This window comes from Volvox carteri, assembly GCF_000143455.1.
Source record: "Volvox carteri f. nagariensis unplaced genomic scaffold VOLCAscaffold_93, whole genome shotgun sequence".
NCBI classification, from domain to species: Eukaryota; Viridiplantae; Chlorophyta; class Chlorophyceae; order Chlamydomonadales; family Volvocaceae; genus Volvox; species Volvox carteri.
This window is the reverse complement of record NW_003307636.1, coordinates 242,811-262,678: the sequence shown is the minus strand read 5'-3', so window position 1 is coordinate 262,678 and position 19,868 is coordinate 242,811. Positions and strand designations below refer to the sequence as shown.

Genomic DNA, 19,868 nt, shown 5'->3' with positions numbered 1-19,868 from the left:
GGGCCCCCCCCCGCGAGTACTGCATCCTAAACACAAAAGCAAACACACAAACACGTCGCAAAATGACGTCTTCTAACGGACAAAGTGGCCTCCCTCCCAACATACATAATATACATACATACATACATACATACATACACGTCACAGCCACGTCAGCGCCACGTTACCCCCCATGGAATGGTCCGAAGGCCGGTACCCACAGAATACATCCACACACAACCCACCTCCCATAACCCACTCGCGCGTCCGCACCTTTGTTGCTCTGCCCCGCAATTCCAGCCACGTGGGGCAGGTGGGCATTCCACATCCTGGCAAAGGACGGCGAGCGGCGTGTGTCATTATGTGTGTATGTGTATTGCGCGCGCGCGTGTGTGTATTGCGTGTGCGTGTGTTATCAAATAGAAGGGGGAGGAGATAGAGGGGCTGTGATGGAGGCGCTGTGGGCGTGAGCGGGGCGGCAATCACCGGGCGAGTGAGGCGGAACGGGGGATGGGGGGGGGGACAAATACACACATGGCTAGTCAGGACGGTAAGGGATGCCACACGGGAAATCAGGTAATGGAATTCCACTCTTTTCACTCCGTACCACTGCTTTCAGTTCCGGGCAAGTTAGGATCTTGTCCTCCTCCTCCCCGCCCCCCCTTACCAGCTGCTTCCCTCGCACCCCTACCCCATGATCCCGCAGGGCGAGGACACCTGCACATGCCCCGTCGTACAACCGCCGTTTACCTGCACGCCATGCGGTTGGGAAACAAATCTCCCACTACCAGTCCCTGTACGACGGGGCATATTCCACCATGAGCAGGACCCAAATGGGTCGAGGTGATTGAGTCAAGGCAAAAATAAAAACGGCCGTGTCCAACAGAAGAGAATACGGCGGTCATAAGACCTAGGCGGATATAGACGTGGCTCTCTGTCTCATCACTTCTCCCCCCCCTTGCTCCCGGACGAGGGAAGGGAGGGGGATGGGTTGCCGGGGGCTTGCCGCTAGATAGTTACAAACACACACACACACACACTCACACACACACACGCACGCGCTCAGACACAAACCCTGTAGTAATATTGAGCAAGTTCCTAAAAATGGCCATGTGCACATCACCACCACCACCGCAGTCGTGGCTCCCCTCTTCCGTCCCAAAATCCCATTCCGCCACCAACACCACAGACACACCACCAACCGAACCGTCCACAACAGCTGCTATAGCAGTGCCCCTGCCACCAACACCCCTAGCCGCCCTCACAACCCACCCACCAACCACCAATCCGCCCAGAGCTTCACGCCCCAGAGCTTCCACGCTGTTCACTCACCCGATTCCGACGGGGATCGAACTCGGGACCTATCGGACCAAAGTGATCCGGGGGGCAAGTCATCTTGAGGCTGCCGCTGCAAGCGTTGGCCAAACCATTCCTGCATACACCCGCCGCGTGCAACACACATACATACATGTATCGAGTACAAATGCATGAAACAACACATGCATGCATGCTAGCATTTACATTTGCTGCTCAGCTGTGTGTGTGTGTGTGCGTGTCTCGGTGTGCCTCACATGTCCGGTGTGTCCGTCAGGGACACCCTCCCTGCCTCCCGCCCTTCCGAGCATCAAGAGGGGGGAGGGCTCCGCTACCCTTCAGTCAACCACATCGCCAAGTGCCGCAGCCGCAGCCGCCGCCGCCAAGGGAAACAGTTCCTCCCCCCCGGCGCCCCGTGGTGCGTCAACAGGAAAAATCAACAGCCAACAGCAAATCTACCAAGTCATCTACCAAATCGACCTCTCGACAATATAAAAAGCACTCCTTGCCTTGTGTGCACCTGGCTGCACCGTCCGATGATGATGAATTCACCGCCACACAACACTCAACACTCAACCCAGACCTACCTACTCGCCGATCGCAATCCGACCCGATCTGATTGCCCACCACCCGCAACCCCCCCTACCTGACAGCTCGCGAGGTGGTGAACGCCTCCTCGGGTCGCTGTTCTCCCTCCTCCTCCCCGTCACCCTCCGGCTCCTCGCGATGTACCCGGGCCGTGACCACCGCACTGCCCCCCAGGGACCGAGCCAACAGCATACGGAGATGGGAAACAAACGCCGTGTTGATCCTGTTTCAATGTTATTAGGGCCAGAGGGAGGAGGAGGAAGAAGAAGAAAGGGAGTGGCGCCGATGGGGGAGGAAAAGGATTATATCGTACGTGAGATAAAGGAGATTGCCATACACGGGCATCAAAGGGTCGATTGCCGAGGAGTGAGCGGAGGGTTTGGCAGGAAGAACAGGGGCGTGTGAAGGGCACCGGGAGGAGGTGCGAGAGAGGGAGGTGCGAGACAGGATTCCGGCAGGCAGGACTTGCAGGCAGCAACGATGTGGAGTTGTTTAATTTGTTTGGGCAGGTGACGAGGGGGGCGGGGGAAGGACAGGGACCAGGCGCGTCGTGGCCGGGTGCGTCCAAGGGTAAGCTCTACCCACCGCGCCGACCCACATACCTCCCCCCTCCCTGGACAGGATAGCAGCAGATGCCCCACCTTCTTCATCTTGCCCTCCAGCCCACACTTACACAGCCAAAATGCACCCGCCTAACCCACTGCAAGCGGCCGTAAGGTAAGGGCTCACCTTGCACCGTCGATGAAAGCTGGCTTTATGGTTGTACGGCAGTACGGGCACCTCCGGAGGGTCGTTTCCAGCTTCCGGATGCTCTTGAGGCAGCTCAAGCACATGTTGTGTTGACATGGGAGCTACGAGGGAGATCGTGGTGCGAGGGGAAGTGGACAGTACGGACGGTGATGCTATTGATCTATGGTGAAGGCGTGTGTGGGTAACTTTTCGGTAAAGAATTTTGGAGGAAGTGTAGGAAAGGGACGGGATGTTGGGAAGAAGAAGAAGAAGAAGAAGAAGAAGAGAGACGGAATCCACGGCAGCAGGCGAAATTGAGTGCGCGACACGAGGGAGCGATGCAACACGGGTGATGCTCTCCGGTCGCATGTTGGGGATTGAAAAGGTGGAAGCATTATTCACGTGTATTGGGGGAAAGCTTATCGGCATGCGGTGTCAGCTGGGGTTTGAAAGCAGCAACCGCGAGGGCAAGAGCACATGGCGAAATGGCGGTGCTCGCGCGATGAGGGTGTTCAAGGCCCAAACTGGTAAAGTATCGCTTACCGTAACTGGCTTGTCGACGATGGAAGTACAGATTCCGCACGTCACACTGTCCCGTTCGGCATCGGTGAGTTTGCCCAGCGGGTCTACGACAAAATGCCAAAGCAAGCAGGAGGGGAAGGCAGACTAAGACACAACTGCTGCAGATGGGGGTCCGATTTTCCCCATCAATGCGAAACGGATAGTCACGGTGGAGCATTGGGGAAAGATACACGTGGAGGCGTCCAAGCGCAATGCCGGCGCCAACACGCACCTTCTCGAGGCACCACCTGAGCGAGCCATTGGCTAGCCCCATGGAGCGCTTGAATGCGCTTTCCCTTTTCCTCGTCCGTCAGAGTTGAGTCCCGCTGAATCTCCAAAATTTTGGCGCGTTTAGCGCGCTGTTCTTCCCCCTCCCCAGCCTTTGCAGGTGATATGGGAGCCATTCAGTTGAACGTCTTTGAATTCACGATGCCCTACAGCTGGTCATAGCTTTTCAAGCAGTTCGCAGTTCCTGTTGTGAGGTGCACGCTTGACTGTATAATTTAAATTTGATCACACCTTTAATTCCACGTATACTGTTCTAAGTGACAACATTCGCCAATATTCGCCAATGTTTATTTCGGGCTGCCGGTTTAGTGACGTGACCGTTGACGTACAACGCTGAACAGTAAAAGCGTCGCGCACCGTTCACGTGAGGCGATCCTATTTACTAAAGTTGCACAACCAAATGATTTATTTCGATGGCAAGTCCAGGCGACATGCTCGCTCCGGTACACCAGCAGGCAGCAGGCAGTAGCAAGCATGCCGCAGAAAACCACATGGCTTGCGGTTCCAGAACATATAGCCGATCACATTCCAGAGATGGCTTCGCCATACCCGTCAGGGTTGTCTTTGCTACATTTCTGTCTCGATGCGTCGGATGTAGAGACCAGCTGTTCCAACGGTCAGCTACAGCAATAGCATTAACGTTGACATTAACGAGTCTGCAGCATGCGCTTGCTTTAGGATGCTTAGCAATTGTCAAGCAGTGCAATGGATTCCTGGAATATATGGTAGCTTTAATGATCGCAAATGCCTTACAAGCTGCAAGCCATGGAGCCTGACAGCTGACTTTTCCTGACTGCTTGGGGTTAATGCGAAACACATTGAGCCACCAGGGTGTAGCGTAATTGCTTGCGGCCTTCTGCTTGGCCAGTTGTGCTTGGCCTTGCGCGGATAAGAATGCGTACTTGGCTTTTGCACATGCGTTCGTCCTTCTCCTTGTCCTCATGTCTTAGTTACTAGCTTCAGCTACGATGACCTTACGGTTCATTGCTTTGGGTGTTTTTACTTATCGCTTGTTTTTTATTTACTTGCTTGCGTCCATATGTCAGCCTTAGGGTTTGTAGTTGCTCTTGTGAGATTGTGTTGCTGCATGTTAGTAATGCGCGTTTATTGGAGAGGACTTGAACTGCGGCGCTGACGCTTCCCGCCTCGCATGGCAAGTTGACTTTCTGGACACATGTGACGTTATGCCCAGGCACCTGCTAGGCTGATCCCTGCAAAGTCCAAAACGGGATAACAACGCCTTCTGCAAGCTCTCTTGTACGCGGGGCGACTATCCTGATTGCACCGCGTAACGTGCAGCACATTTACGGCTGTCGGCTGGCCAAATGTCAAAGAGAGTAAGTTGTTCATGGAACCTGAAATTTGCCTTTCTACCGTTTGAAGGAGTAGAACTGAGCTGAACTTATAGCTTTATCCATTTTTATCGAAAATTGACCGTACCGTTATAAGTCCTTGCTTCGTAACCATGACCTGGCACATGCGCCGTTTCGTCTGACCGGTAGATGCATTTGGTCCAGCAAGGCGGCGGTAACGCTGACTTGGCACTGCAACTTGCGCGGCATCAGTGCCTCGCTAGGGCGCGCAAGATTCGAATCAGCATGCGGCGACGCCAGCTTTCTCCAAACTGCTTACCCCCAGGCGGAATTTGTAACAAAGTTTTCCCATCTTAAAGATGTGACGCCTGACCGGTTACCATTCCAGCCTGCGCTCTTCCAGCTTCCGCCCAATGAACCCCTAAGCACATACAGTACGTTATTATGTACAATATTTGGTCTGTTAGGAAATCTAAACGTTCATAATACTGGTCAACATGTTTATAAAGGTACGCAATCAGTCCTCGCGGGCGCACGTTTTGCACCGGAACCAGCGTCAAGAAGTGCAAACGTTCAGGGTCCTAACTCAAAAGCCATGAGGTTATGAAGTGCACATGCCCACGGTCTTAACGGCATGCAATACACCAATCTATGATATAAAAATGTATATGCTGTTGCTGACGACTTCGCACATCAAGCAGTCTGCTCGGGCCGAAACCCTATCGATGGTTCTGGAAACCACACCCTTAATTATACGAGCGGACACCAAAGCTCCGCGACCAGCATCCACCCGAAATAACGCCCTGCTTATGCAAGCAGAAGCCTTCACAGCTGCAAATCGCCTTCACTTTTCCCACCACAGCCACAAGCGCAGAAAGCACGGAGCTCCGGATGCAAACAAATGCAGAGCGGGGTACCAGAACTTGAGAATCGCCGCCGATTCCCTAGGCGCACGTCAGACAAAACACATAATTATGCGTCAAAGCTCTCACGCGCCCACACTATTTATGCAAGTCACCATTCACTTTCACGCATAACCTGGAGCTGGGACCGCTATCCACTGTGCTGCGAGCCCACACCCACACTCACACCTTACCCAAAGAACTCAATTCATTTCATCAAAGTCAATAAACCCGCCCTCATCGGATCATGTTCCGAGAGAGCATTAGTCTGGTCCACTGTTGCAAGAAGAGGGCGCAAAGGAGATGATTTAACAACACCTCTCTCCCCAAGGCAACAACATAGGACCGCATGTACCGCACGCGTGCAAAACAGTGTTGTTATAACTTTACCCAACGGGTTTCACCCAACGTAACGTGGACTCGTTAAAAACGCGTGCATATCCCGCCCGGGACTTACCGGCTGAGTGCAGCCCGACTTGTCCTGTAGTGAGAGCAACGCGGCAGCTGCCAGCCAAAGTTCCCGCAAACAACAAGACCCAAAAAATCATGAAGTCTTTGTTATCGAAAAAACCACCTATCCTTGCCAAACACATCCACGGAACAAGGAACACGGAACAACAGCCTTACTCGACAGCGGCGACCAAAGTCACGTATGTAGGTTAGCACCCCGATTAAACCACGCCACTGCCCGGCTCAAGTCTGTATGCCATTGCCCCAAACAAGAGGCATCAAGTTTTGTTCCCAACCCCGATAAATTGTGTCCTTTGAAGTTCACCCCAAGCAGGATTATGAACATTACTAGCAAGCAAGTAATCAAGCAAATGCGTCCCCGCCTGAGGCGGGGTCCAAGCAAGGCAGGTCACGGCGCATCCGCGCATAGCCAAGTAAAGACTTGAGCATCGGTCGTCGAGTGGTTTGGAAAAGCAGCCGAACAGAAGCAACAGCGACCGGGGCAAGCGCAAAAGGACCGATGGTATGGTACCGCAGCGCACGATACGACGACTTCACTTCACATTGCATGCGGATGCTTCGTAAGCAGGCAACTTCACAGTAAGATCACACGCTCGCATTCCTATATCCAGTAGCAAGACGCTCCCCATTCGAAGATACGAGGCCGAAACAAGCCAGACATGGGGTACCCCAGCTCGTCGATCACACATCCTTCGCACGTACAGTAAATCACCGACTGAAACCACCAGGCCCTGCAGGCCCCCGAGCTCCCCCATCTAGCAGACCCCCGCTGCGGGGAGCTCCGTTACCGTACCGGCTCACGGTGCTAATGGGTAGACTGCCGCTGTTCTGCTGGCCCAGCGGACCCAACGCATCCGCATGCCCGCCCAAGCCCCCAAGCCCGCCACCGCCACCCAAACCCAGGCCTCCCCCGCCTGCGCCCGGCATGCTGAGGTTAAGCGTGGGCGCACCACCCTGCGGACCGCCCTTGCCGAATAATCCCGGACCGCCACCCAGGCCTCCAGCACCTAGCCCGCCGCCGCCCAGGCTGCCCGGCCCCACTAAACCGCCGCCACCGCCGCCCAGGCTACCCGCCCCTGCCAGCCCGCCCACAACCCCCAAGGACCCCGCGCCCTGTAGGCCCGGCCCAGGGCCGCCTCCCACCGCCATTCCTTTAGCTCCAGGGCCTGCCAGGCCGGGGCCTTGCCCGCCCATGAGGTCCGGGGAAAGGTTAGCAGCGGGATTGTGTCCCACGCCTGACGGCCCAACACCGTTATCCATCAGGCCGCCACCTTGCGCGAGGCCCCCCATGCCGGCAGGCATGTTGTGCTGCTGATTATAGACTGAAAGACCACCGCCGCCGGCAGCTGCTGCTTTAGCGGTGGCCATATCCCCAGCCACGCCTGGGCCGAGCATCTGCCCAGCAGCCTGGCGGGCCATTGCGGCCGCTTGCAGGCTTTGAAGCTCTTGTTTTACTGCCGCGGCGCTCATGCCACTTGCGCCGCCTGCATCACCGCCTCGCAATGCTGACCCATCCAATCCACTGCCGCCACCGTTACCACCGCCACCTCCCATCATGGACTGCAGCTCCGCCATCGCACCAAAAGGGTTCAACCGCTGCGCGCCCGCCGGATTGCCACCAGAGCTGAGGCCGCTCAGCCCGCCGGCCCCCAACCCGCCCCCACCTAAGCCGCCGCTTAGAGAACCACCTAAACCGGCTGCACCCAGGCCTCCCCCCGTGAGGTCTTGCTGCCCGCTCGGCTGCTGCTGCAACAGCGATAGTTTATCCGGTCCGGCGCCGCCACCACCGCCGCCAGAGCCGCCCCCGCCAAACTGCTGGTGCAGCAGCATGGCCTCCTGCATGGAAAGCATGCCGTTTCCGCCGCTGCCGGCACCACTGGGCCCCGCCGCGGCGGCGGCGGAGGGCCCGCCACCACCGCCACCCATTCCCATCATCATGTCCAGCGGGTCTGTGCTCCCCATCCTACAGCAGAACATTGCAGGCACCGGCGATAATCGGACAGGAGCCGTCTTGCTAAGAAGGCAGGACAGCCAAGAGCGGTTTCGCCTACTCAAGCAGAGATGGAGGCTTGCCAACAGAAAGCTACTCCCTTTTATTCCGCAAACCCTCGCTGCGACGTGCCGAAAGTGCTGAAATACGTCCTCCTAGGGCTTTCACCCAAGGTGTTTTTTTTGCGTCTCCGTGTTCGTTTGGGGTCCCCATCTGACCTTTCTGTACTTTACTTTTCCCTGGACCCCTCTCGTGTCCCATTCCTCCGCTCACCCGGCCTGCGCGTTGCCCATAGGGCCCATGTTCCCCACGTTGCTGCCGTCCTTTCCGAAGACCAACGCCAGCACATTCGACAGCGCCAGCACGTCACAGTGGTAAGGAAAAGCTTCAACTACGAACAATGCCGCTTGGACGGGAGAGAGCACCTGGTAAAGCACTTTAAGGAACAGCTCCATCACCGTCTTTTGTTCACGGAGGAGGGACTCCTGCGGGGGAAGAGGTTATAACGAAAGAGCAAGCATATGTAAAGTAAACAGCCCACAACGAATAGGGAAAGGGTAAGGACCAGGCATGAAGGGAAACCACGCGGCTACCGGTCAGAGCGTGACACCAGGTTGTATACACAGAAAAGGTTGGGGATCCTGGCGCTGCATAAAAGTGAACTAGGTCTCCCCGCGCGGGTCCAGAGGAGCCTGGATGACCGGGAATGACGCCACCTCGCTCGCAACGCTCCATCAACTGCTGGGGAGGAGCCCCGATAGCTGGCAGCCCAACCTTCAGCGACGCTTAAGGTTTGCTGCCTCTTTAAACCGTTGCTTAAATCCAATCTGTTTTCCTGCCGTCTTGCTTATTACCAGTAACCTTTCAGTTTATGTAAGCCAAGGGCGGCAATTGTTGCCTTCGGGCACAAATTTAGGTTTCGTACTGCTGCCGTGGGGACATCACAGGGGATACGAGTGCGGAGGAGGACACCAACGCACATTGTGCAATACAGTACAATACAGCAGCTATGGAAAGTTAAGGGTTGCTCTGTTGCCCGCAGCGGCAAGATCTAGCTTGGACTAGCAGGTTTCTTAGCTCTGCCGCTTTGCCGAATGTGCAGCTCTTCATGATCTCACATGCAGGCGGATCCGAGGCCACCACCTCAAACCCCCCTCCCTTTCGGCCACCACACACGCGAAACCTTTTCTTTACGCACGTATCCCGGTAATGAACTCTTTGTACCGGCTCAAATGAGCACCTCTGGACTGCCCTCTCCCCGAGGAACCCAGCACGTCATGACATTAGGAACTGTTACTGCTTATGTCCTCCATTCCAGTACGACCGTCGATCATGTATGTGCGGGAACCCACGCGGTCGACCGAGCTCCCTGCAATGTCCTACCTTGAACATATCCACGACACGCTGCAGCAGCAGTGCGTTGCGGGCAAAGTACAGGTATCCATGCTGAACAAGCACCGTCATGTTTGATACCTCATCCAACATCATGGGGTTAGAGCTGCACGCTGCTGCTGTTAGCTCCGCTGCCTGGCGTGCGATGGCCGCGCGCTCCTGCAGGAGCATCTGCATCTTGTGCACGTGCAACTCGCGTGCGTGCAGGATGGACAGGACCTGTAAGTTGGAGAGCTGCAGCTGTGCAATTACGTTGATCCAGTGACTTTTATCCAGCTCCCAATCCGTCGTGGTTGTATTGCTGTAGTCCTTGCTGATGGTTTCCAGCACGAAGGGGGTTTCGGGCTTTAGGATTTGGAGGCACACCTTGCTGATGGTGTGAACCAGGGCCTTAATGTCGGCGGTGACCTTTTCGGGCAGGTTTTTGCCTGGATTGGGCGACGCGATTGTGGGCAGCAGATAGGGTTATTGCGCAGCTTCCAACGCAATATCTAGCCGCAGGGTAAGGAAGGCAAGTGAGCTAGATGTGGCTCCAGCGTCACACGCACACGACAAGTGGCGACAGGCTGCAAGTCCCAAGAAACGTGTGCAACCGCCAGCATGCCCTTACAGGTGCTCGCAACCGCGAAAACCGTAACTTGCCATGCGTACCTGTTATGTCGTAGCTGGTCAGATTGGATATTACCAAGTAATCTTTCAGGGCTTGAACCGACGAGCAATAAGCCTGCTTCAATTCTTGCTCGGTGATGACAGACGCCGGCCCCGCCTGTGCGCTGGGCCCTGGAAGTTGCTCTGCAGCAGGGAATGTAATGTTTCAGTTTGTGTTCGCAACATGCAACACTTTACCCATTCCTGCAAAACTCACCGCCTTTCATCGCAAGCAATTGTTTGAGGCGCGCTAGTTCGTTGTCCTTCTCTTTTAACGCCATCTCATACTGAAGTGTGCGTTCGCTAACGGCGGCAAGCCTATTTTGTAGCTCCTGTGGTCCCTGGTTGGCACTGGGGCTCGTTGTGTTCGCCCCGTCCGCCATGTCGCCACGGTGCCGTTTCTGCCCCCGACCGCTGCTGCTAAGTAAAGAAGGAGATAGCAGTAAGACAAAGAGTCAGGCCCTCCTTTAGGGATTTTTGCAAATCGTTAGCTGTGTGCCCGCAAAAGATGGTGCAGTTATGTGCGTGCAAGTCGCAGCAGCCCGCACCAGGCTCCGGTTCCAGGGTGGAAAAAAGAACTACAACATCATGCGATGTTGCGCAACGCAAATAAGGCATCTTCCGTCACAAACAGCGCCGCGCAGGTCAACAACAGTCACGCCAAAACAAGCTGCAAAAAGAAGCCTGCAAAGCTAAGTCGATAAAATCGAACATCTTACTTGTCCTGACGTTCCTACTCGGCGCCAGCACCCCCCACCTTTACCCTATTGAGCTTACCTCGGCCGCTGCTGCCGCTGGCTCGGTTGCTGTTCTTGGGCCCACTTAGCGGCTGATGGACGGCTCCGATTGCTGGTCGTTGTTTGAGTGACCTCAGAGTCCGCTGCAGGCTCCTCCCCAGCCTGGGGCAACCCCAGCCGGGGCTGCGCCTGCACTCCACCACCCGGGTCTTTGCTGCTGTTGTTCTGGTCCGTTGTAGTCGTGTAGGAGAGGCCTGGAGGTCTAAGTGATGCGTGCTCAGAGGCTGGGTCACTGAGCATCTCGAAGAGCAAGGCCTAGGCCCATCGCCGGTCTCTACCGGCATACACTAATGTACTGACATAGATCAAATTTTAGATATACGTTTTACTTTATGGAATCCAGGGCTTGTTTACAGTGATAAATGCTTGCAGTTGCGCAGTTACAAATGAAGGGATTGTGGAAATGTACTATGTAGCGTAAGAAGATAATAGCTATGGAATACAGTACATGTAGCAACACAAGTCGTATGCAGTCAAATGAGATGACGGGGTACACGACGGACGCCAAATGCGCGATTTGGCGGCGTTTATGTGCAAAGCCCTAGAACATTAAGCCCAATAGACATATAGATGATAATATGGATAATATTTTTGAAATGCCCTTCAAGCTGACTCGAACCTGTTTGGGGGCTATGTGGTCCTACGCAGTCTATCTTGTTTGAGATTGCAGATACTGCAGCCGGATTACAACAGATTAATCCCCGAAACGCGATTTCGGCTAGACGCTGTGTCGTCCGCGGGAGTTTGCGTGGCGTCGTGGCTGTGGGCAGCGCAGCGGAACTGCGCTGCCCAAAATAATTACTTCATATGGTACTGAGTTGCATTATTAATATTTCAGTGACAAGCGGAAGGGTTAGCTTCAAAGCTGTTTGGCCGTCCAGCTGCTTGCGGTGCTCTACCTTGCAGCCCATGTCCCAGCAGTAGCCATCGCCCCATCCCCACGCCAGCACAGGCTGTGCAAACGCGTGCCAGAGCGGTGGACACGCATCCCCTGGTTGGATCCCCGTATCGCCATCCCCCGGGCGTTTCACCTGCAACGCCAGGGCCTCGGCCATCATGGATCTTGACCTCGACGAACTAGACAAACAAAAGGCTCAGAAAGCACGTGCCTTCAAGCCGGCAGTGAAACCCGTTCCACGAGCGCGACCCTCCGCGCAGCAGGCGCCCAGCAGCGCTGCTGCTCCTTCCGCCAGCACTGCCGCCGCCGTCGCTCCCACATCCCCGGCCGCAACAGCAGCCCCCGTGAAGGAAGCCGTGAGGGTAAAGCCTCGCGCTGCGCAACAGCCCCCGGGCAGTGAGCCTACTGTCCCATCCACTCAAGCACCCCAGGCTCAACCCCAACCTGTGCCATTAGCTCCCTCGCCGCTTGGGGGGAGCCCGCAGCAGTCACAGCGTGACGCTGGAGTTCGAACCCAGACAGCGGCGGCAGCGGCGCCTGCGGTAGCGGCTAGCGGCGCGAGGGAAATGCTGCCAACCGCGCCACCGCAACATGGCCACTTCCACAGCAAGCTGGAAACTAAGCACCAGCCGCCTCCCGCACTGCCCCTGACTGAGCCTGACGTCATAGATCCTGGCCCCTCGCGACCAGCACCCGTGGTAGATTCCCGGACTGGGGCCGACGGCGCCTCATCCGCTGAGGCACCTCCGCACGCTGCCGCTCAAGCTGCCGCTGCTGCGGTTGCAACCACGGTGCCGGTGCAGCCATCGGCTCCATCGCCTGCTCCTGCCCAGTTCAGGGGTAAGGATCCTGCCGCCAGCCCTCCAGCTCATGCCGCTGGTGCTGCTGTCGCCGGTGCAGCCACTGCGCCCCCTGCAGCCGCCAACCCCCCGCCCCCTGCGTCAACCTCAGCACCCGCCGGCCCGTCATTCAGCAGCAACCCGCTGGATGACCTGCTGTCGCTGCCCTCTCAGCCGCGCCAAAGCAAGTTTGCGCCGTCCGCGCCAGGAGACCGTCGTACCCGCCAGGCTGGCGGCGGAGTCGGCAACAAGGCCGCTGTAGCGGCGGCGGAGCCGCCACAGCCGCAGGCTCCTGGCTTGAGTGCCGGCTCGGGCCCGCTGGATCCCGCGCACCTGCTACAGTCGCAGCTAGCCCCTTTAAGCCAACCTTCCCAACCAGTCCCAGCCGCTGTGCTAAGCCCGGGGTCACAGCCGGCATTACCGGCCACGCAGCTAGAAGGCAGCCAAGCCGCGGGGGTAGGTATGTCGGCAATGGCCGGCGGCGCAGCGACCGTGGAGGGCGGTCCTTCCCAGTGGCAACAGCAGCAGGAGGAGCAGACAGGGACATCAACAGCTGTGGAGGCCGGCACGATAGGTTATTCATCTGGCGGGGCACCCTCATCCCTACCAAGTGCACCAGCTTCTATATCTCAACCCGTGCCGCCGGCTGCTGCCCCTGCCTCGAAGCAGCCACAGCAACAAGCAGAATCCGGACGGGCTGTCGGTTCCGGAGCGCATGCGGCCAGGGCCATGGAACGATCCCAGCCAGCGCCCAGCGCTACGGATGCAGCCGCCGATACCACACGGGTAGCAGGCGGTTTAACAGCTCGGGAAGTAGCTGTGGAGGCGGGTGCGGCACCATCCGCGCCAGGGACTGGCGTTCCGGATGCAGCAGTTGCTAGAGCAGGGGCCGCCGCGCAGGCGGAGTCGAATGAGGATTTTGAGGTGCTGCTGGACGTCCCTGCTCCAGGGCTCCGGGCTGGAGAGCGCCCGGCGCCGGGGGCTGCACCTGTCGTGGCGCCGCAGCGGCGTGTAGATAGCGCGATTCGAACCCGGGGAGCAAGTCAACAGCGACAGCCCGCGACAACGGACCCGGCCCCTGCCGCCGCTGTGCCTGCTCCGCCACCCTCCGCCGCTGCGCCGGAGTTGACTTCTGGTCCCCCATCCGCTACTGATCCTGTGGCGGCGGCTGCGGGGTCGCGGGGTGGTAGGGCGGCAGGAAAACGTGTCTCTTTTGCGGTAACGGTCGCAGAGCCATTCGTTGATGCGGAGGCGGCCCAGCCGGCATCGCAACAGCTGGCGTCTTCGTCATCAGCAGCGGCAGATATCGGTCGCCGTGGTGGCGATGGCAGTGCTAGCGGCGGTCCAGACACATCCTTAGCAGCAAGTAGTGCCCTTGCTGCAGCCCCCGCTGCCACTCCCGCTGCTACGGCTGCTACTGCAGAGCCGGTTGCGCGTTTCCTGGCCGCCGGTTTCGGAGCTGCGGATCTGGACTCCCTGCCAAAGCAGCAGCGCAGGGCGGCACCCGTGGTTGCATCGAGGAGACGGGGCGCTGCTGCCGCCGGCTCTTCCGGCCCCGCCAAGGCAGCAGCGCCAGCAGCGCCAGCAGCAGCAGCGTCAGGGGGCCCAGGTCTTCCAGCGTCACAACCCCCAGCAGGAGCGCCATCAGGCGGCGTATCTACCGAAGCCAGGCAGAATCAGCAGCCGCAACAGGAGCACCAGGTCCCGGACGGATTACTGACTTCAGGCCCTATCGCCGCTAGCGCCGTACTCGATTATGCACCAAGAGATCCCCGGCCGGGTGCTTTCCGGTCGCTTGCGGCGGCAGCTGCTGCTAGCCGTCCCGCAGCCGGCGTTACGGACGCAGCCGCCGCTGGCGCAGAGCAGGTACCGGATACACGGCCATCGGTTGCGGCGGCGGCCCCGGGAAATGCCGCAGGCGCGGGGGCCACCTCGGCTGTGGCAGAGGACCAGGCGGCGGCGGCAGCAGCAGCGGGGCCGGCGGCGGCACAAGCGGCGCCACCGGCTGCAACCACGGAGCCGCCGCCTGAGACAGGGTCACGGAAACCGCCGCGGCCAGCCGGAGGAGACACGGAAACACCTGCTTCCAAGAGACGGCGCAGTGCATTGAAGACGAAGGGGCCGGCGACTGCAGCGGCGGATGAGGCAGGGCCGCCATTAGCCGCCGCGTGCGAGCAGCACGGCGCCGCCGCCACCGCCGCTGTCGCTGGCCCAACCACAACCGCCACCGCGGCGACGACGACGACGGCGACGGCGACGGGAACAAAACGAACGCGGCTGCGAAGGGGGGCCACAGCGGCGGGTGCTGACGATGCCGACGGCGTTAACCCAGCCAAGACACTGGCGGACATTAGGCCGGCAGAGGTGAGGGTGGAAACGGAGGTGAGGGTGGAAACGGAAGCAGAGCGCGACGCCCAGCATGCAAAGGTGGGGGCAGTCCCGCCCCGGCGGCTCCGAACGAAAGCATCGAACAAGCGGGACAGGATGAGCGGCGGAGCTTCCGCCAAGGAGGCGGCAACGGTGGCGGAGGAGCCGCAGCTGCCGACTGCCGCGGAAGCCGTCGTCGCCGCCGGCAAGGCGGAGACCAGCGCCCGCCGAGTTCTCGAGCTGTTTCAGTCAGTGTCCACACCGACCGCAAAGAAAGGCGCCATGGCGTGGATGCGGCTACTGTCCACCCTGCGGGGCGAGATTGCTGTCCAGGTAAGGGGGCTCCTGCGCGTTGTTGTGTGTGTTGTTAGTTAATCTGAGCCTCGATGCGGGAAAATCGAGGTGTGTGTATTCGTGTGACCACCTTCCGGAAGGGAGTTAGTACCTCAGTAACCCATTTGGTCACTAGTAACCACTTTGAAACGCAGTAATCACTTTTAAACGCAGCGAGAGAGAGGGAAGGAGTGAGAGGGGGCCGGTATGGAAAACTGCTGCGGGGGGGGGAGCTGTGTGCTGTTGCAGACCTGATCTGTGTTGTCGGTCTAAGTGCGTCTTGGGATGATATTATACAGGGTGTGTGTGAAGAGGATGTTGGGATGAAATGCCGCGTCGCTCTGTGCCGCCGCGTGCCGGATCACGGGAGGTCTCTTTTGGTTGTGGAAGGGGCTCCTTTAGGGGTTGGGACGTGTTTTGCACTGCTGTGTGCCAGGACTCTGTGAACATGCTCCTGGTCCACATCGCCACATAGCATGTCGTCCGTCGTGATGAGGTCCTGGTATCAATCCCCGCTTCGTAGTTATTTTTCAAGGTAAGCTCCTTTGCTTTGTTAGACTTGTGTTGTGTCCATCTGCCGCGGTGTCCTTATCTGCCATCTCCATTCTCCCTGCGCGACTGGCGGCAACAGGCAGCTGGCGAGGCGGCGCAGGGGGGTGGGGAGGACGTGGGCATGGCGCTCATTCTCCACCCCGACCATGAAAACCTGGCGCAAGGCACTCGCAGCCGTCGACGCCGCCGCGCTGCAGCCGGCGGCACCGGCGACGGCGGCAGCCGCCGCCGCCGCCGCCGCGGCGGCGGCGGGGCCGACAGCGAGGGCCAGCAGGGCGGCGAGCTGACGGAAGCGGGCCCGCTTCGAAAGCGTCGGCGCCGGACGACGGCGAAGGCCGACGGCGACGCCGCCGCCGGTGCCATGAGCGTGCCGCCGCCGCGGAGCCAGGGCGGTCAGATGAAATCCAAGTACGCGGCGGCGGCGGCGGCGGCGCGAGAGGCACGGATGCGAAGGGAGCTCGAGGAGAAGGCCCTCAAGGAGGCCGGCTTGGCCATCATTGTAAGTACGACAACCGTGTCATAGGACAACGATACGAAAAAACCACCGGCGACGGCAACATGCTCGTGCCGCCGCAATCTCGTGCGTTGGACTCGTATGTTGGCGCCATAGCTGAGTACTGCCAAAACCCTAAAAAGGCGGTGCGGTGGGGAAGAAGACGAAGACCCGGCGGATGGACCGCCAAACGTATCCGGGTCCGCCTTCGTAAACCTGTGGCACAGTCATGCTGGGGCAGACGTGCGGGCAGACGTGCGGGCAGACGTGCGGGCAGACGTGCGGGCAGACGTGCTATCCCGCCGGAGGTGCAAATAGCGTACCCAGGGGTTTTGCCGCTGGAAGACGCGGCTTCGTTAGGGGAGGAGAAGAAGAGAAGACAGCTTAGGGAAGAGGAGAGCCCCTTCCTAGAGCCTTAGGGCCTTCTTGCATTTGTGGGAGCGCACCTGCCGGGCCCTCCCGAATCCCCCCTCCCCCCCCAACTTCGACCAGCAGAAGAGCCAAACCTCCCCCCATGCCCTCGCACATGTGCACATACACGCCGACAGAACCCCCCTTCGTAGCTCCTGCACCCTAGGTCCCCCCGAGCGTTGTTTTGGTACCCTGCCGGTCATCCTCGCCTTACGCACATCCTCACAACTCACTCCCTCAATCACCCACCCACCCAATCACCAACGAATGATTCCCTCGCAGCCCCTCCCCGAGGTGGACCCCAACGAGCCCCTGGATGTGGAGAACTGGTCGCTGCGAAAGATCATTGCGAGGACGCAGGTGAGGAAGGACTGACCCGTGGGTCGTGCCTTGTGCGTACATCCACGGACCCCAGCACGCGGTCGGGATCGATCCTGAAACCTTCCAGGGGCACAGCATTTGCGCGCTTTAAAAGACATCTGTTGTGTTCGGGACTGTGTGTACGTGTGTGTGTGTGTGTGTGTGTAACTGCAGGCCTGGGAGAAGGCCAAGATCGCCAAGGAGCGCGCAGCGGCAAAGGCAGCCGCTTTGGCGGCAGCCGAAGCGGGTGAGACAGACGGCGCGGAAGGCGCCGGGGGGCCTGCAACGCCAGCGCTGCCCGCCGCAGGTGCGGCGGGGGCGCGGAGCGCCGCCGCCGCCGCCGCCGCCGGCCCACGCGGCCGAGCTGGCGCCCGGCCGGCGGCCCCCCAGGTGCGCATCGTGGACGGGCAGTTGGTCGTTGACGCCGATACGTTGACGGTTGCGGCGCAGCAACAGGATGACGTGGCACAGTACGCTCGTGTGGAGGAGGACACCCGGTTTGTTACGTCATTCACGTACATGAAACGCCTGGGACCGGCGCGCTGGAGCGAGGCCGACACCGCGCTCTTTTACAGCGCCCTGGCGGCCTTCGGCACCGACTTTTCGCTCATCTGCATGTTGTTCCCGGAGATGCAGCGGGCGCACGTGAAACGGAAGTACATTAAAGAGCTCCGCGTGAACCCCGCCAAGGTGAGGCGAGGGGGGCACTGGCGCCTCTATGTTTGGGGGCCGGAGGGCGGTGTGTTAGGCTGTAGGGGCTGGTTGTTGGAGCGGCAGCTCCAGGGGTGTTATGGGTGGCGGTGAGAGCGTGTTTCACCCACACACGAACCCCACCGCGTTGGGTCCGGGAGTCCGGGAACGTAACCCTCTTCCGCAGTCGCCCCCATCCTCCCTTTCCTCCGTCCTCCGGTATCCTCCGCCTTCTCCGGGGCCCCCTTGCCGCCCGCACCATCCCCCTTCCCTCCACCTGTGCTTCAACACGACTTACGCATTGTATCGATGTATTGACGTCTCCTCTCTCCAATCCCACACCCTGAGGGGTGAGTTTCTGCGTGGCGCTCTTCTGTGTGCATGCAAGGGTGTGTGTGCACGAGGGTCTGTGCAAACATGTGGGGTTTTAGTGACTTGAGCCGGAGGCAGGGGCTGGCGAAAATGACACACGAGTGGCATCTAAGAACGTTTGTATGTATGTATTTATGTATGTATGTATGTATGTGTGGGTCCCCAGGTCCACGCGGCGGTATCGAACAGGGGCAAGGTGGGTGGCGGCGGCGGCGGCGGCGGTCAAGCGCAACTTCTTGAGCTTGTGCGGTCGCGGATAGCGGAGGTCAACGCTCAGCAGGCGGCGCAGCAGACAACGGCGGGCACAATGCTGCCGGCACCTGGCCCAGAAGCAGCGGTGGCGGAGCCCGGGGCAGCAGCAGCGGCAGATGGGAGCCCGGGGGCAGCCGCAGGTCCCAGTACGGCGGCAGGTACGGCAGCAGCGGAGGCGGAGGCGACGGAGGAGGTGGTTGCGCGGATAGGCCACGAAGAGGGGGGCGGTTTGGGGGAAGAGGGTGGCGAGGGTGGGGAAGGTCACAACGACGACGATGGTTACGGCGGCGGAGGCGGCGCTTACGGTGGCGGGTACGGCGCGTACGGTGGGTACGACGGCCACGATCAGGGAGGGTACACAGGATACGAGGACGAGTACGATGCCTATTACTGAAACGGCATGGCGCTTCTGGGTTTGTAGTGCTGCTGCTGTTGCCGCTGAGTTTATGTGTATGTGTGCGTGTGTGTGTGTGTGTGTGTGTGTGTGTGGCAAGTTCTAAAAGAAGCGAAGGTGTATGGGGGTTGGGCGCGAGGATAGTGTGTGCTGCAGGCGTGTCTGGGTCGGTTGGGTTGCCATCAGACATCACGAGAGGAGAATGTTCGGGTTTCGAGCTTTATGAGGGAACCGCCGCTGCTGTGTCGCCTATTCCGTTGCTGCGTTGCGTTCACTGGTTTGTTTTTAGAGAGAGAAGGGTTGATTTTCCTTCTTCTGCGTTTATTGTTCAAGTGTGTGTATGTATGTATGTGTGTACGTACGTATGTACGTATGCGCGCGAGGGTTATCGGATGTAGAGCAGCAGGGCAGAGTGGGCAGATGGGAGCTCCCGGGGAATGCGGCGGTGGCCGGCACCACGGGGTGTGTCTGTGTGTATGTGTGTGTACAGATGTATGCATGTATGTGTGTATTTTTGTTTCATGGAGCTGAGCCGCGAGTGGCGCGTCTCTGTGTGTGTGTGGAAAAGGGGGAATCCCTCCGATCGCTCTGTGTGTATGTATGTATGTATGTGTGTATGTGTGTGTATGTGTGCACTATCCGTTGGATTGGTGGTGGTAGCGATGATGCTGGTGATGCTTGCGGCTGCTGCTGCTGTCGGTGATGGTGTGGTGTGGTGTGTTTCCTGCGTGTCAGTGCCTGTGGTAGAATATGTCTCCCTTGCTTTTGTTGATGGAAAGGGGGGAATGGGTGCGGGTGGGAAGGAGTCCGTATTTGGCAGGTGATGTGATGGTGGTGGTGGTGGTGGATGGAGTCGAGTGTGTATGTGTGTATGTGTGTGTGGGGGAGGGCTATCTTGGCATATTACGTGACTTTACTCAAAAAGGAGAGAGTAG

At 58.8% G+C, this 19,868-nt stretch overlaps 2 protein-coding genes across 2 annotated transcripts in view; one reads left to right on the top strand and one right to left on the bottom strand.

Moving 5' to 3' along the window:
- The window catches only part of VOLCADRAFT_99696 (uncharacterized protein), a gene marked incomplete at both ends in the record, with an annotated part of 19,083 nt that extends 7,871 nt beyond the window's left edge, over positions 1-11,212 (bottom strand). The window contains 13 exons of the mRNA XM_002958374.1: positions 225-308; positions 1,312-1,411; positions 1,940-2,104; positions 2,611-2,732; positions 3,154-3,236; positions 3,404-3,551; positions 6,132-6,155; positions 6,947-8,108; positions 8,409-8,620; positions 9,519-9,955; positions 10,179-10,319; positions 10,393-10,592; positions 10,953-11,212. Of these exons, the coding sequence (XP_002958420.1) occupies positions 225-308; positions 1,312-1,411; positions 1,940-2,104; positions 2,611-2,732; positions 3,154-3,236; positions 3,404-3,551; positions 6,132-6,155; positions 6,947-8,108; positions 8,409-8,620; positions 9,519-9,955; positions 10,179-10,319; positions 10,393-10,592; positions 10,953-11,212 (3,138 nt within the window). The remainder of the gene's footprint in view (positions 1-224; positions 309-1,311; positions 1,412-1,939; positions 2,105-2,610; positions 2,733-3,153; positions 3,237-3,403; positions 3,552-6,131; positions 6,156-6,946; positions 8,109-8,408; positions 8,621-9,518; positions 9,956-10,178; positions 10,320-10,392; positions 10,593-10,952) is intronic.
- An 816-nt stretch (positions 11,213-12,028) lies between these two features.
- Positions 12,029-18,933, top strand: VOLCADRAFT_99695 (uncharacterized protein; the record flags this gene model as incomplete). Its single annotated transcript, XM_002958393.1, has 8 exons — positions 12,029-12,266; positions 12,327-12,710; positions 12,771-15,409; positions 16,041-16,460; positions 17,148-17,225; positions 17,400-17,472; positions 17,533-17,915; positions 18,454-18,933. The coding sequence occupies 8 exons, from the start codon at positions 12,029-12,031 to the stop codon at positions 18,931-18,933; spliced, it is 4,695 nt and encodes a 1,564-aa protein (XP_002958439.1).
- Positions 18,934-19,868: the final 935 nt, after the last annotated feature.